The sequence below is a fragment of the Bradysia coprophila genome, unplaced genomic scaffold (assembly GCF_014529535.1).
Source record: "Bradysia coprophila strain Holo2 unplaced genomic scaffold, BU_Bcop_v1 contig_24, whole genome shotgun sequence".
NCBI lineage: Eukaryota > Metazoa > Arthropoda > Insecta > Diptera > Sciaridae > Bradysia > Bradysia coprophila.
In genome coordinates this window covers 6,038,785-6,052,584 of record NW_023503501.1, presented here as the reverse complement: position 1 = coordinate 6,052,584, position 13,800 = coordinate 6,038,785, and the positions used below count along the sequence as shown (strand labels likewise).

The following is a 13,800-nucleotide window of genomic DNA, read 5'->3' as shown; positions in this document are numbered from 1 at the left end:
CTCATGACTCCGGAACAGTAATCATGTTTTCAATTGACCCTATATTATCTTGGATATAATGATTGGGAAAACGTTTAGCCGATATAGACCGATTTTAAAACTAATTACTGTTCCAGACTGCTGAGGTCATTTTCATTATACGGCAATCGTCAACGTTACCTCACTTAATTTTTCGTCAATTAATTGACGTTAAATGCGTCAAATCGTTCGTTCAATTCATTTGATATTTTTCGACAAGTCTGACAGCTGGGATCGTGTCTGACGTTTACAAGGTCTTGAAAATAATGCATACGATCAAGGTTCGTACACTTTGGGGAGGTCTTGCAGATACAGATACGCAGGTGACACACACAAAATTTGACATTTTCATACATTTTGGTAGAAGATGGATTCTCAAATTTGACAAGTTGCTGAAGATGGATTCTCAAATTTGACAAATAGCTATAAGATGGCATTTCATTTGACTAAAATCCGTCGAGTAAAAAATAATTATTTTTTGTTAACACCGGGTTTGTTGCAGCGACATCTTTCGAAAAATGGCGAATTGTACTCTATCAGGTAGAATTAAGTAAATAGAACCTATGCCGTACTCCCTCTACTGTTAGTGACAACGATAACAAAAATTAACGATAAGCTCTATCTAATCTGTTCTAATATACTAAAATTAATGTTAACACAAATAAAGTAAAAGATTTTGAAAATGATCTGATCAAAACGGAAAATTCGATATCGGTAATATGTGTTTGTGAAACTGTTGAAATGTTTAAATCAATGCGGATTATATCGAATTCAAACAACAATTTAGAATGCTCGTACTAACACATTTTCTGTTTCCTGTTTCTTAAGTTTTTTAACCTAATTTCGAGCGATTTCATTTTTCAGCTAAACTTTTGCTACTCGAGTTCCATGTGAAACAAATAATTACACCCAGGGCTCACTTTACTTCACATCGAGGGTAAATTATTGAATCAAACTACCGGATTTTTAGCTGTGATATTTCGGATTATACTTTTTATTTCATTTAAAGCTTATCGCATAATGGAGTCGTTTATTTAAGTTTTAAGTCAAGCAATTGTAAATAAAGTTTTAATCAGCGAATACCCCCTCGACCCGCATTCACTTGTTTGTATAAACATTTCGAACACATATAATGTGTACATTTGTATTTAGTTCAGCTATACACCGACTGCAACGTGTTTCGAATGAATTCAAAGCATTTATAGCAAAGAACAAATGCCATCAATGAAAATGTAAGAAATTTTCATGAGAAAATTGTCGGTTAAATTTAAGGTATAAAATTTCTGCAGATCATTTTAGAATTTGAAATATTTTGATCTTAGCGAAAATCACCTGGAATTTTATTAAGACGTTAGATTGTTGGCAAGATTCTTGAACTATTTTTCATCATAAAAGAAACCACATTTCCTTCAGCGGATGAAATATTGCAGAGCGCTATGAAATATTTCGCATTCGATTATATTATTTATGCATTGCTGAAGTGAAATCGAATAAACCAATGAATGCGATGGAAAATATTTGAATTATCTCAATCACCTTGATGGAGATATTCAAGATCTTTTCTTATTCGATTCAAAAACACAATTTCAGTAAATAGCCAATAAATTGATGAGTCACGAAATTTTCAAGCCAACGATTTTCAGACATTCGCTAAGTAAATACAGTTGAAGCTTGATATGCAGGATGGCTCCTCTTCCAATAAAAGGACTTATTATTGGAAAGATTTAAAAGAATTGTTGGGAATTTTAGAAAATCTTGTTAAAAATTCCTAAAAGTTCATTAATTCTGATTGTCATTTTAAATCTTTTGGATTATGAATCGTCATGAGTGAGACACTACCCTCGTAGGGGTAATTAATTAAGAATGTAAATTAGGCACACGAAAAATAACGATTTTAAGATCTCCTTTAACCTATTTAATTATTAAATAGGGCGTATGACTAGTTGCCCAGTCATACTTACACGTAGGTCGTCAGTGGCCTTTAGAAAAATGTAGAAGACAGCATGATCTACATTTTCCTCCATTCGGTCAAAAATGTGCCATCATGGCTTCGCGGTTCAAAATCGATTTTAAGGATGTGTAGGCCAAAAAAATTGACATTTAAGTTGTAATGGCATTTATCAAAAGTTGGTGCCGACGTTGCACAGCGTATCGTAAGCGGAAACTTTTCATACTATTTTCCAATTCACTATTTCGATGTTGCCCAATGTTACCCAAGCAATTATACCTAAAAAAATGTACGAATGCTCAGCATCAACACCTGCGCGGCAGTAGTAATAACGCAAACAAACGAGTCCTTGGAGTGTATACAAACTAATAGTTCTTTTGAGAACTCTGATTGCTGTTAACAATTCCCGACTAGGTCCTCAGGCTCTGTTACACATAGATTGACTACAGCTGTAAATTTGTCGTGAGACAAAGCTTCACGAGGACCTCAGGTTATTTTATATATAGCTCGACTAGAGCCGTTTTGTCGTGTAACAAAACCGGACTAGGGCCTCATCTTCTTCTGTTACTTAGCTCGACTAGAGCCGTAAATTCGTCATGTGGCAAAGCCCGACTGTGGCCTCATGTTTTATTTTTTCTGTTTTCTTTAGCTCAACTAGAGCATCGTATGATCTACGAGAACAAAGTCCAACTAGAGCATTGTGATAATCCACCGTACGATAATCATGGGAAACATTTTACCCAACATCAATCGTACAAAAATCAAAACTTTTGTAACAAAAGGCAAGCAGAAAATGTTCGGAGAGCACGTCCGGTTCTCCTTGAATCCTGAGTAAAAATGTATGATAAAAAAGTCGAAGAAATCGTTTTTCACGTGATTTTCCTCCCCTTTAGACAGGTGTAGTATAATTTGTGACGGTCCCTTACGGATGCACGAGTTATTCCAGACAGTTAATACGTGACTCTGATGGCAAACGGTACTAACGAAGAAATTTAAGTTGTGGCTACTTTTCTAGGTCATTCCATTGGTTCTTTTCTGTCATTATTGTGGACAACAGATGACAAACCGCTTATTCGGGAATTACTAGTACTACCATCTTTGCTTCTTCAATTTTCTCATTACAAACACAAAATTCAATATTCCAATTATTACCAGAACAACCGATGCTAACACTGTAGCCTGTCAGACAAAGTATATTGATGGTAAAACGAGTAGTTTAAATCGCCATAAATTCACACTAATAAATCGGACACCTTAATTCAACCGATTCCAGACGTAATAGCATTTTAAGCGGAATATTTCGACCAGTTACACTATTCCATCGCAAACCATCCTTCTCTTTTCCAAGAAACTTGTTTTAAATGAAACTTTAAATTTCAACCGCCACATTAAAATAATTTCGTACTCCCATTACGATGAATGTTTTAACAAACTTGGGAAACGGTGTAAACAGTGTGGAAGACGGGGATGGCAACAGCGAAAAAAAAACGTTAGCACAAAAGAAAAGTGTGAAAAAAATGTAAGTGTAGAACGAGCCACACCGTTCGCTCCATACCTTCATGTATATATACATCGTACGAATAAAAAAAATAAATTCAAAGCGAAAAATAAATTAGATAAATTACCTTCATTATACGGTACAACATCTGGATTCTTTTCATCATACATTTCTTCTGATTGACTTAATGGTAATGAGATTTTCTCTTTAATTGGTAAATTCCCTGGACGTGATATATTATTGGGTTTTCCTTTTTGATGTTGTTGTCGTCGATGTTGGGCCGTACGAATTTTTATTGCTGCAATTGTACCGAGCGCAATACATATTAATGCTGTTAACACACCGATAAATATCCCAACTGATAATATCGGTGTTAACTCGAATTGATTGTGCGTCCCTGCAACGAAAAAGGATATATTATCATCGCATTGTATATAAACAAAATACCATAAATTACCAATTCAAATCGATATTATCACTCTATGTGTGGTATACTATACATGCTAGAAATCTACATACATAAAATACCGTAAGTTACGTATAGACGAGCACATAGAGAGGTAGTATATTACCTTTTACCTAACAAAGTACATATAAACACACATAATATTGCAGAGGGAAATGAAAATTATAGTATCGACCAGGGGTGTCGTAAAATAGTCACACACGAAAATGGCCAAACGGCATGTATTTTATAAAATGTAAAGATAGATACATATATACGAACATACATAAAATATATAAAACTGGTGTACAACCACATGTTTACCTCGGCTATAATGTACGTTATTACCAATTTTGCGACAAATATAATATTCCGAATAAATAAATTGAAAATGATATTGCAATGGTTGTTAAAATAAATACAACACTATAGCCATATAATACCATGCATACAGCATGTATACCACACATGTGTACACCTAGTTCTCCAAATATAAATGATAAAAACACTCATTTTTTTCCTCTAGAATTCGTTATATTCCATTCTCCACTCTAATGTACACCATAAATTTCAATATTTGGATAATGTGATTTTATTTGTGTTTTCCTGATCAAATAATAATTACAAATTTTGATATTTATTTATATCATTGAGGCGGCAAAAAAGGGGGTCGGGCGACAGTATGAGTTTAGAAATGAAAACATAGAAAGTAGTTAAAAATGTTACAAAACGTTACATACGTGGTAAATATTTGGTGTAAATTATTTCATGTGGGTCGTGTTTTGTGTAGTGTAGAGGTTAGCATAATCGTTCAATGCTCATATTATGATAACGTAATTTTCATCTCATAAATTTCGTTTTAATAATTAACCGACAATTGAATCGGTTTAAATATTTAATTCGGTGAAGAAATGTTTTGTGTTCTAGCTGTGGGTTTTATTGCAATTGTTGTACAAGGTATAGTGTTTTTGGATTTATTTTTAAGTCACTTACAGCAGGCATAGGGAATTATAGACAATAATTTTCAATTCTAATGTCGAGGATCTCATCGGTAAAGTCACATTGTGTGGTAATCTTTTGTTAAGTAATAGTATATTCCAAGTTCCAAGTTGTGTATTTGATAAGTGGGGTGTTCCCCACTTGTCAAATAACAACTTGGAACCTCGTAAGTACAATGCTTTACGTCATTAGGCAATGTAAATGAAACATGCCGTAACACGTAAAATACTTTTACTTATCAATGGGACAAATGACGAAAACATTGGATACTGATCACAAGTGTTTTTCTGAGCAACAAGCTTCGGTAACTGTCTTTTCGCAAATGTACAAGTCACTTTACATCCGAGCCGAAGGCGAGTTTTTTCACATTAGGCGAGATGAATCGGCAACAGTAGTCTGGTTTGTTGGTTTTGGTTATCTATATTTTTAAAATGTTAGCTCGACCTTCGACCTTTCGACCTTAGAAAATGTAGATAACCAAACCACTGTCGATTTATCTCGCCTAATGTCAAAAATGTCGGGAGGTGTTATCTAGCATTTTTCGTTCAGTGCCCGTCTTTTATCAGTCTATATAACTTCTTTCGAAGCAGTATCTAATGTTGACTTTAGTGACACTGTGACAGTGACAATGTAGCGAAAAAATTCATCATGTAATGGATCATTTTCGCAGGGGCGAATACCTATGTAATAAATAACTTTCGCATAGACCGGTCAGTAAAGTGTTTTACTTAAAAACTTGATGTAAGGTTTCGTCGCAGTGAAGGTTCACTTTACCTCACGTTTTTGAGTAAATATTACGGAATTGTCAATTTATGGTAGATTACGTACTTTTTTTTGGAGATTTGTACTTTGACAACTGTGGACTCCACACCGTGGAGTTTGCAGCTCAAGCTAAAGGGATTTCGAACATTAAATATTTAATTTACGGACAGAAACAACCAATATTTCACAAGTGCCTTAACAACTGCAAGTGCCTTAACAACTGCAAGTACCTTAACAACTGCAAGTGCCTTCAATCAGTGACGAGATCATTTAATTAATTTATGCTTTTGAACTTAAAGTGCTCGTTTCATAATTTATTTTTATGTGTGTCCCAGTTTCATTTCGTTGAATTTAAATTTGGAATTTCAAGAATGGAACCCGAAATTAGAGTTTAGATGAAAAGAATTTAAATGCATTAGTTGACGATAGTTAATTGTCCGCTTTAATTGTTACAGAGTGAACACATGCGTAAGGCTATCTGAATGAAAGAGTATTAATGATGAAGACAATGTAATTGTACGACTGTAAGGGTATGACGAGATTTGTTATGTAGAGAGAAAAAATCGGCCTTGCCATTCGAACATTTTATGAAATTTATGGATTGAAGCTCTGGTTTTGAATTTCGTGCAACTCCTACATGTAATTTTAAAATTGCCAACCTTTCAAGAGTATATTACAAAAATTTTCAAACGATCTTAAATTTCAACTTTTCCTTTTTCCAAGAAGTTAATCACACGATACTCCTCCAAAGAATCACATGAAAAATTACGGTGAGATGTTCCATGAATTTTGATGTATACTCTAACAAAATGTCCGCTAAACGTTTCACATTTCCCACAATTAAAAAGAAATATTTGAAAAGAAGATAGGGTTAAACAACATTAAAATATTCATAACCAGAATTGTGTGTCCGGTTTTTATGAACGTTCATAATTAATGTTGTGAAGTAAAATGAAAGGTGTCCAATGTAAAGAAACTTTTAAATTACAAACTACACTATAAATAACATTAATATTTCGTAAGCATGAATTGTAAACAGCCTTGACCCATATGCTGGCTCAACATATATAACAACATTAGAGTAGAGTTAATTTTCCAAAGCATAATGAAAAACTTATAACTGTGTAATTTAAATGGTATGGGAACAGGTGCAATAAAGCTCACATTGTGTACTTAAGTTTCAGGTGTTCCAACATGAAGCATTTTTTATTTTTCTCTGAAAGTTTTTCTTTTGTGGTTTTGAGAAACATTTTTTTTTTCAATTTTTGCAAAACGGCACAGCATAGCCTTTTTTTATTTTTCACATTTTGTTTGAGCAGGGATGCACGGATCCTTAATAATTTATTTTAGCTGTTTATTTCAGATTGCTGCGGTTTCTTTTTCTTCAATCGAATATTCAATTTGATGAATAACCTTTCGGGGTATATGTTGATAATATCACGGTAGAGTAAAGGAGACTAAACGCTGCCGCTCTTTATCTCTAAAACCGAAATTCAACTATTACTGATAGCGAAAAATAGCATACGCGATGACAGGGCCGGACTGGCCGTGGCCACGAACAGGCGTATTGTGCTAGTAGAACAAATGAGCATTCTAAAGACTCGCCATTAAAGGAAAGAAATGCCACATTGGAAAGACGCATCGGCCATTCCGACCACACCGGGCCTGCGAAACGATCTGTTATATGGACATTTCCAACATTGGTAGTTGCCATCATTTTCATGTTCTAAAATGTTGTTCGGGTGGTAGCCGAATCGTTAGGTGAAATCTCTGTTGTAGCTTTAAAATGTGTCGTAAGATATCAAATATTCAAAATAATGTGATAGCGAATAGCAGGAGAAGAATTACGGCATCAGTTCTCTTTTCGCAATTCTATCTCAATTCTACCCGATAGAGTACGGTTCGTCAATTTTCGAAGGATGTCGCTGCAACAAACCCGGTCTCAACAGAAAAATAATTAATTTTTTACTCTAATGAAGTAAAAGATTTGCTATCAAATACTAGGCAATATTTTAGTTAATATCAAAGTATAGCGAATTAGTTGGTCCAATGCCAAGGCGAAACCGATGTCACTTGTTATGAAATGAATTTTTTCCAACGGAAAGTAGAACTTCTGTTGACTTTATTGAGTCAGACTTCGAGTGACAACTTACTTAACAGCAGCACAGCTAGTGTCTAAAAAAGCATTTATTACTTCCGTGGCTTACATAACAATTACATGTTGTTGAAAGTTTGAAAGGTACGGTTTCCATCGCATGCACAAATAATGGTGAAATGTTGTCGATTGATGTGTCGCAGAAATCAGTATTTTCCTCAAACTTTAACTTTACTGTCAGAATTACCAAAAACCACAAATCCTTAACGTGACACTCATCTCTACCCACACACACAATTTGGAAATAGAGTTTTGAGACGATGGATAGTATATAAATTGATAATAATATTCCATGTATCGACCACACAACCTGCAATAACTCAATTTGTCAGTGAGGACGATTCTGAAAATTAAATTTTACGAAATGTTGTTTGAGAACGAACACATTTCGAACGAACCGTAATATTGATATCAAGAGATGTGGAAATGAATTTCCGAGAAATCCATTATGTGTAAGGTTCCGTCCTTTATTTATTTATTTTTTTATAATAAAAGAGAAACGAAGTGGGTGGAGTGACGGTCTCGGGGCAAAAGATCATTTAATTTGTAAATACAACAACATTGTAAGATCAAAAAGCATTGGATAAAGTAATTGATTTCTTATCAGTTTTTATTATATAGATTTAACGTTTCACGTCCAACTCTCTTTCTTTCGAAAGTATTGGAAGGGATTTTTTTTTCCGTTTCCTCGGGTTTGATTTTCATATTAGCCGTTTTCTTATGAGCTTGGTTTGTTATGTGGGTCATTGAAGGCAATTTAATGGATGTAATTATGGGATAGAGAACACCATACAACACAACGAAGAAAAAAAAAATGCTGTGCAATAAAGCACAAAGTATAGCCCAGGTAAATACGAGATGAACTTACAAAGGAATGGAAGAAAGAGATGTTTTAAATGAAAATTGATGGGCTATCTACTACTAACGAAATAGAATCAAATATTACCATCATCTATAGTGATGCATATACTACTAGATACATATAACACTGTACAGTCAAATACTTCCATAAAGCAAAGGGAATATCATTCTTGTGTTTTGTGTGTGCTCGAGTCATAGTTCAAAGGTTCCTTTCTCTCAGACGATGAAATAAAATTTGTTTTGATTTTATCTTTAATTTATGTATATCCATTCGAGACGTTACATTACGGTAAAAGTAAAATAATATGAACGAAAACATGTTACAACGCAATTTAAGGATCATTCGAACGTTGTACTTTTTCACATCGACAAAGTCTGTACACGACATAGTTTACTATGCACCATAATATATGTGAACGACATGCATTACATATTCATATTCACTTACCTGTTTGTTTTTCTGCAACTTTTAACGTATATGCTTCTAACGCCACCGCTTCGCTCTTTCCTTTAGCATTAGCAGCATAAATTAAAATTTTTAACAGTTTGCCAGCATCTAGACCGCCCACATTAAATATTGGATATTTCGATGAAACATTTGCTTGTAACACACCAGTATGTTGATCGAATGTTTCCATTATGAAAATTTGGCCTTGGCCTCCTCCATCAAAACCTTTAACATAGAAGGGAGAACATACAATATTATACACAACATCTGCATCGAAACAGGAATAAGTTTAATATAGAAAATCTATTGGTATTGTTATAGTCAGCATCAACTTTGTAACATATGCTTTCCCAGTATATTTAAGTATAAATCGTCAATTTATCAAAGGTTTGTATGCACAATATATATATGCACTGGGAAATTAACATATTATATGTCTCTGCCTGATTTATTCGTGCTTCTACTACTTTAACGTTGACCAGTCGAGCGATAATATCATATACATGAAATTTTGCAATATTTTACGACTTTCAAGATAACATTATTGGATAACGTTGCAGGCTACATAGTTTTTTGTGTAGTACATTGTCAAAGGAGTCAGTTGATGTAATAGCATGATGACAAAACAAATTTGTTTATAATATGGTCGTTGTAATGAATATTCAACAGGATATGAAGAAACCAGGGATTGCATGCCATTCATTGGTCAGATGTTGAACAAATTACGTTGACGTTTTTCGCCTCGTAAGAAGTTGCTAGGGACTGATAGGTTTGAATTGCGAATTTGGCTTAGGGCTTACTTTAGTATTTATGGTTCGTAGAACTCTAGCAATTTCTGCCTCTGTTTGTATTTTCATGTCTCTCAACTTTTAAGTTTTACAACTCCATCATGATGTTGTTACTTCTATTGTATAAATCAATTAACCATTCACCCGAATTAAGATAGGAATTCGAACGCATTTACGAAATGAGAACAATTTCTGCCAAGGAAGGTTGATTTAGAAGTTTCTAAGTCTAGTGGTTTCGTGACCAGCTCAAAGATTTTCAATAATCTCTTTAGGTAGTCAGTGGTGCGTATTTTTAAGGGAGGAATTAGGGGTATTTTATATACACTTTTACGGCACAAGGGTACCGAATGCGGACTTGCTGCGATTTGCTGCGAGACTCGGACAACAGTATGAATAGCTTTGGCAACACAATGAAAACTAAAATTTCTTTGTCATTTAATGGTAAATCTGAGGTTTCTGAGTACAGGCTTCGCCTCAGACAGTGCAAAATTGGAAAGATATTACTGGGTTCATTGGAACTAAGTAGAGTAGATATAAGAAAACCACAGTTTGAAGAAAAAAAGGTTTCTCTGAGTCCATAAATAATAAACTGATCTCATCACTAGAATGTAATTTTAGTGGGTTTCGTTCGTTTTATTTGTTCCACCACATAGAAGTAGCGCTTGTTCCCTTGACTGAAAGTCAGGGTCTTACGCCAGAAAATACCGAAAAATGTCTGTAACCATACATGTATACACTTTGATTGAAAATTTATGAAATGTTATGAAAAACGTTAAATGTCTGTAACCGTTTTTTTTCTTGTGGACAGGATGACTCGAGTAAATCTTAACCAATTTCAACAAAAATTTTTATCGATGTGGAATTAAATTCTCGAGGTTAAGTTCGAAGATGAGCCATGTGGGATTAAGAATCTGGAAGTTATTCCAGAAAAACCTGATTTTACACTGTTGATAACTTCTCTATTAAATACGATACGATTACTTTGATGAAATTTGTTTTTTTTTTGAATATCAATTTATGTATAAAAGGAACGCACAAGCTATGTTTTTGTCACTCCAGAATCATCTTTCAAAGAGTACACATCGATCTAATGATCTATTTGAAATATTATCATATATCATTCCCTTGACTAAAAGTCAGGGTATTACACCAGAAAACGCAGAAATATGTGGGTAACTAAAAAGTTCACTTTGATTGAAAATGTATGAAATGGTATGGAAAACGTTAAATGTGGGTAAGTGTGAAGTTTTTTTTTATCTTTCCTTCACACTTTGTCGATTTTGGAAATATGAAGCAAAGGTAATTCATCCTTCAACGAAATGTAATGAGAAGGCGTTTTGTCCGTTCCTAGGAAATTCATCAATTTACAAAATGTAACGAGAAGGTGTTTTGTCCGTTACTAGGTAATTCATCCTTCACCTTCTACGAAATGTAATGAGAAAACGTTTGTTCCTAGGGAATTCATCTTTCAACGAAATGTAACTTAAAGACTTTCTGTCTATTCTTCAGAAAGAACTTGCCGGAGCGTAGCGGAGGCCTGTGAGGGCAAAGACACAGGGCTTAGCAATTTCATTCGAAAATACGATTAATTATCGATCAATCAAGCCGATAAGAAACCCAGTATTTTGTAATAACTGATTCAACAGGGTTTCTATTTTTACCAAATTCCCCCTTTTACAAAATCTCACTCAGACACAATGATCAAAACTGTGAGAGAAGAACATATATCGCGCTTTTTTTTATCAAAGTGGAAGAGCCCTCTCATCGTTTCACATTCGTAAAACTTCGCATCTACTCTGATTAAATTTGACAAAATGCAAATCAAACAGAATAATAGATAGCTCATACGAGTGGGAAGTTTTCACACGAATTGATTGAAAATCTTGCTGCAAATTTATAAGAAAAATTAGTACTCAAAGAAGGTTCGAGGGTTTAATTGAAAGACTTTTTTGTCAAATTGTATTGTCATGTTTAGAGTAATCGATGTATTAATGTTCTAAATTTGACAATTTTTTTAGGAAAACAACATATGTAAAAATAAATTGGGATCAAATGTAGTAAGGCATTTGTATCAGAAATTCGGAAGTTCAACAATGAAATTGATCAAAAATATATTGAAAAAATTGTCAGTCAAGGGACCTGACCCGCCCCAAAGGTGGGACCTAGTCTTTATTACGTTTTTTAAATTCCACACATACGTGTGAGTGAGCAATGACCAATGGTTAGACAAAGTTTTGACACTCGTGTTTCCTTAGTCGCACTGGCACATTGTCGTGTGACATAATGACATCAACTGCTAAATTCATACAATCAGTATCAGATGTGGCATCATAATCCAATGCAGGTCTACTATAATCCATCGAAATACACTAAGCGCTTAACGGTGTATTTCTGAATTTTGAATTAACGTTTTTTGGTAAAAAGGAAATTGTTGAAAAGTGTCTCATGACGTTACGCCGTTTCATTAAAAGCCAATTTTTGTAGACTTTGTAATTGTACAATGGAAAATTAATCTGTAAAAATGAGCGAATGTAGACAGGGGTTCACAAAATTCTCTCATCGATCTCCCATTCTTAATTTCTGTATCACAAGAGTTGCAGATACAAGAAACAGAGCACGAACAGAAAAACCGGGAAAATTCTTTCCACTAGTTTGCACACAATTGTCCAAATTAAAAACTTACAGCGAAATTGCATCAAGATTGATTATAGTCGACGAAGTTGCCAAGAACAAAATATTTGATAACATTTATTCATACCCGCACAGAATCACTTCGTTTCACACTCGACAGTGAATGTGAAACGTACGTAATGTAGTTTTAATGAAATTGTAGGGAAAATTTTGCTAATAAAATCGTCATGAATTATGATAAATTTCCATATTGGGAAATAGTTCCACAAACTGGTGGTTACAGATACGGTACAGACGTTATATATTACGGTACACAGTTGCAAAACTTTAAACAAAGTTCCATTATTGTGATCGCGTACAATTAATAGTTGAAACCATTAACGCACATACCATCAATCAATTAAAAATTTAAATTGGATTCTCTTAATTCATGATTTTGATTATTTGATTTTAATTACGAGTAAGATCCACGGTTTTACCGATGGGATGCTGATGTCTTTTAAATTATGTTGGCTTAAAAATGATTGATTTTGTTATTCGATGATGTTGTGCTGGTTGTGCGTGCAATGAAAAATATTGGATTATCGAACAAATGGTAATATTGAAACAAAAGGTGACCCGGGGGACCCTCTAAAATAAATGAATAGACGATAGAAAACCGGTTATGAACAAACATTTGTCTGTATGGTGTATGTAGTTGTTCACTGTGATATTCCCCAGAGAGAAAAAATGATTATTTCTAGACAGTGAATGGCTGTTCTATTATGTAGAGCTTGAGGGAGACTAATTGAAGCGGTGTGGTACTTCTCGAAGTGGACAACGAATATATAGTCTCTAAACAATAAAAAATTCCATTTATTTAAGAATTGAAATAGTCATTAAAGGAGTGATCAAAGCGGAAACGATTTTTTTTTTCAACGTACCAATATGTAATTCTACTCTATTCCATCATAACATTAACTATACCGTCGACAACTGGTGTTCATACCGAAACATTCGCTTAGTCGAAAATTCACCGCTAATGTCCTTAAAGTTTTTTTTATATAATATATTTCATCACAACGACTTTACTCGCGAAAAGAAATTTCTTTTCGCTTCAATAAATCATCCAAAAGGTTCTAGACTTTTTTATTACACATTTTTGGAAACAAAATGGAATGGAATTATGTGTACGCTATCGTCAATCTACTCGCGAGAAAATGAAAAAATAAATAAAATAAAAAAAAGTTCCAGCGAGAAGATGTTAC

General features: G+C 34.0%; 1 protein-coding gene across 4 annotated transcripts in view; it reads right to left on the bottom strand.

The window, feature by feature from the left end:
• LOC119078061 (synaptogenesis protein syg-2) overlaps positions 1 to 13,800 on the bottom strand; it is a 162,278-nt gene that overhangs the window by 7,605 nt on the left and 140,873 nt on the right. For all 4 annotated transcript variants that reach the window (XM_037185496.1, XM_037185495.1, XM_037185497.1 and 1 more), the window contains exons 14-15: positions 9,135 to 9,359; positions 3,592 to 3,861 (exon numbers count right to left, since the gene is read on the bottom strand). In XM_037185496.1, coding sequence (XP_037041391.1) covers positions 3,592 to 3,861; positions 9,135 to 9,359 — 495 coding nt within the window. The remainder of the gene's footprint in view (positions 1 to 3,591; positions 3,862 to 9,134; positions 9,360 to 13,800) is intronic.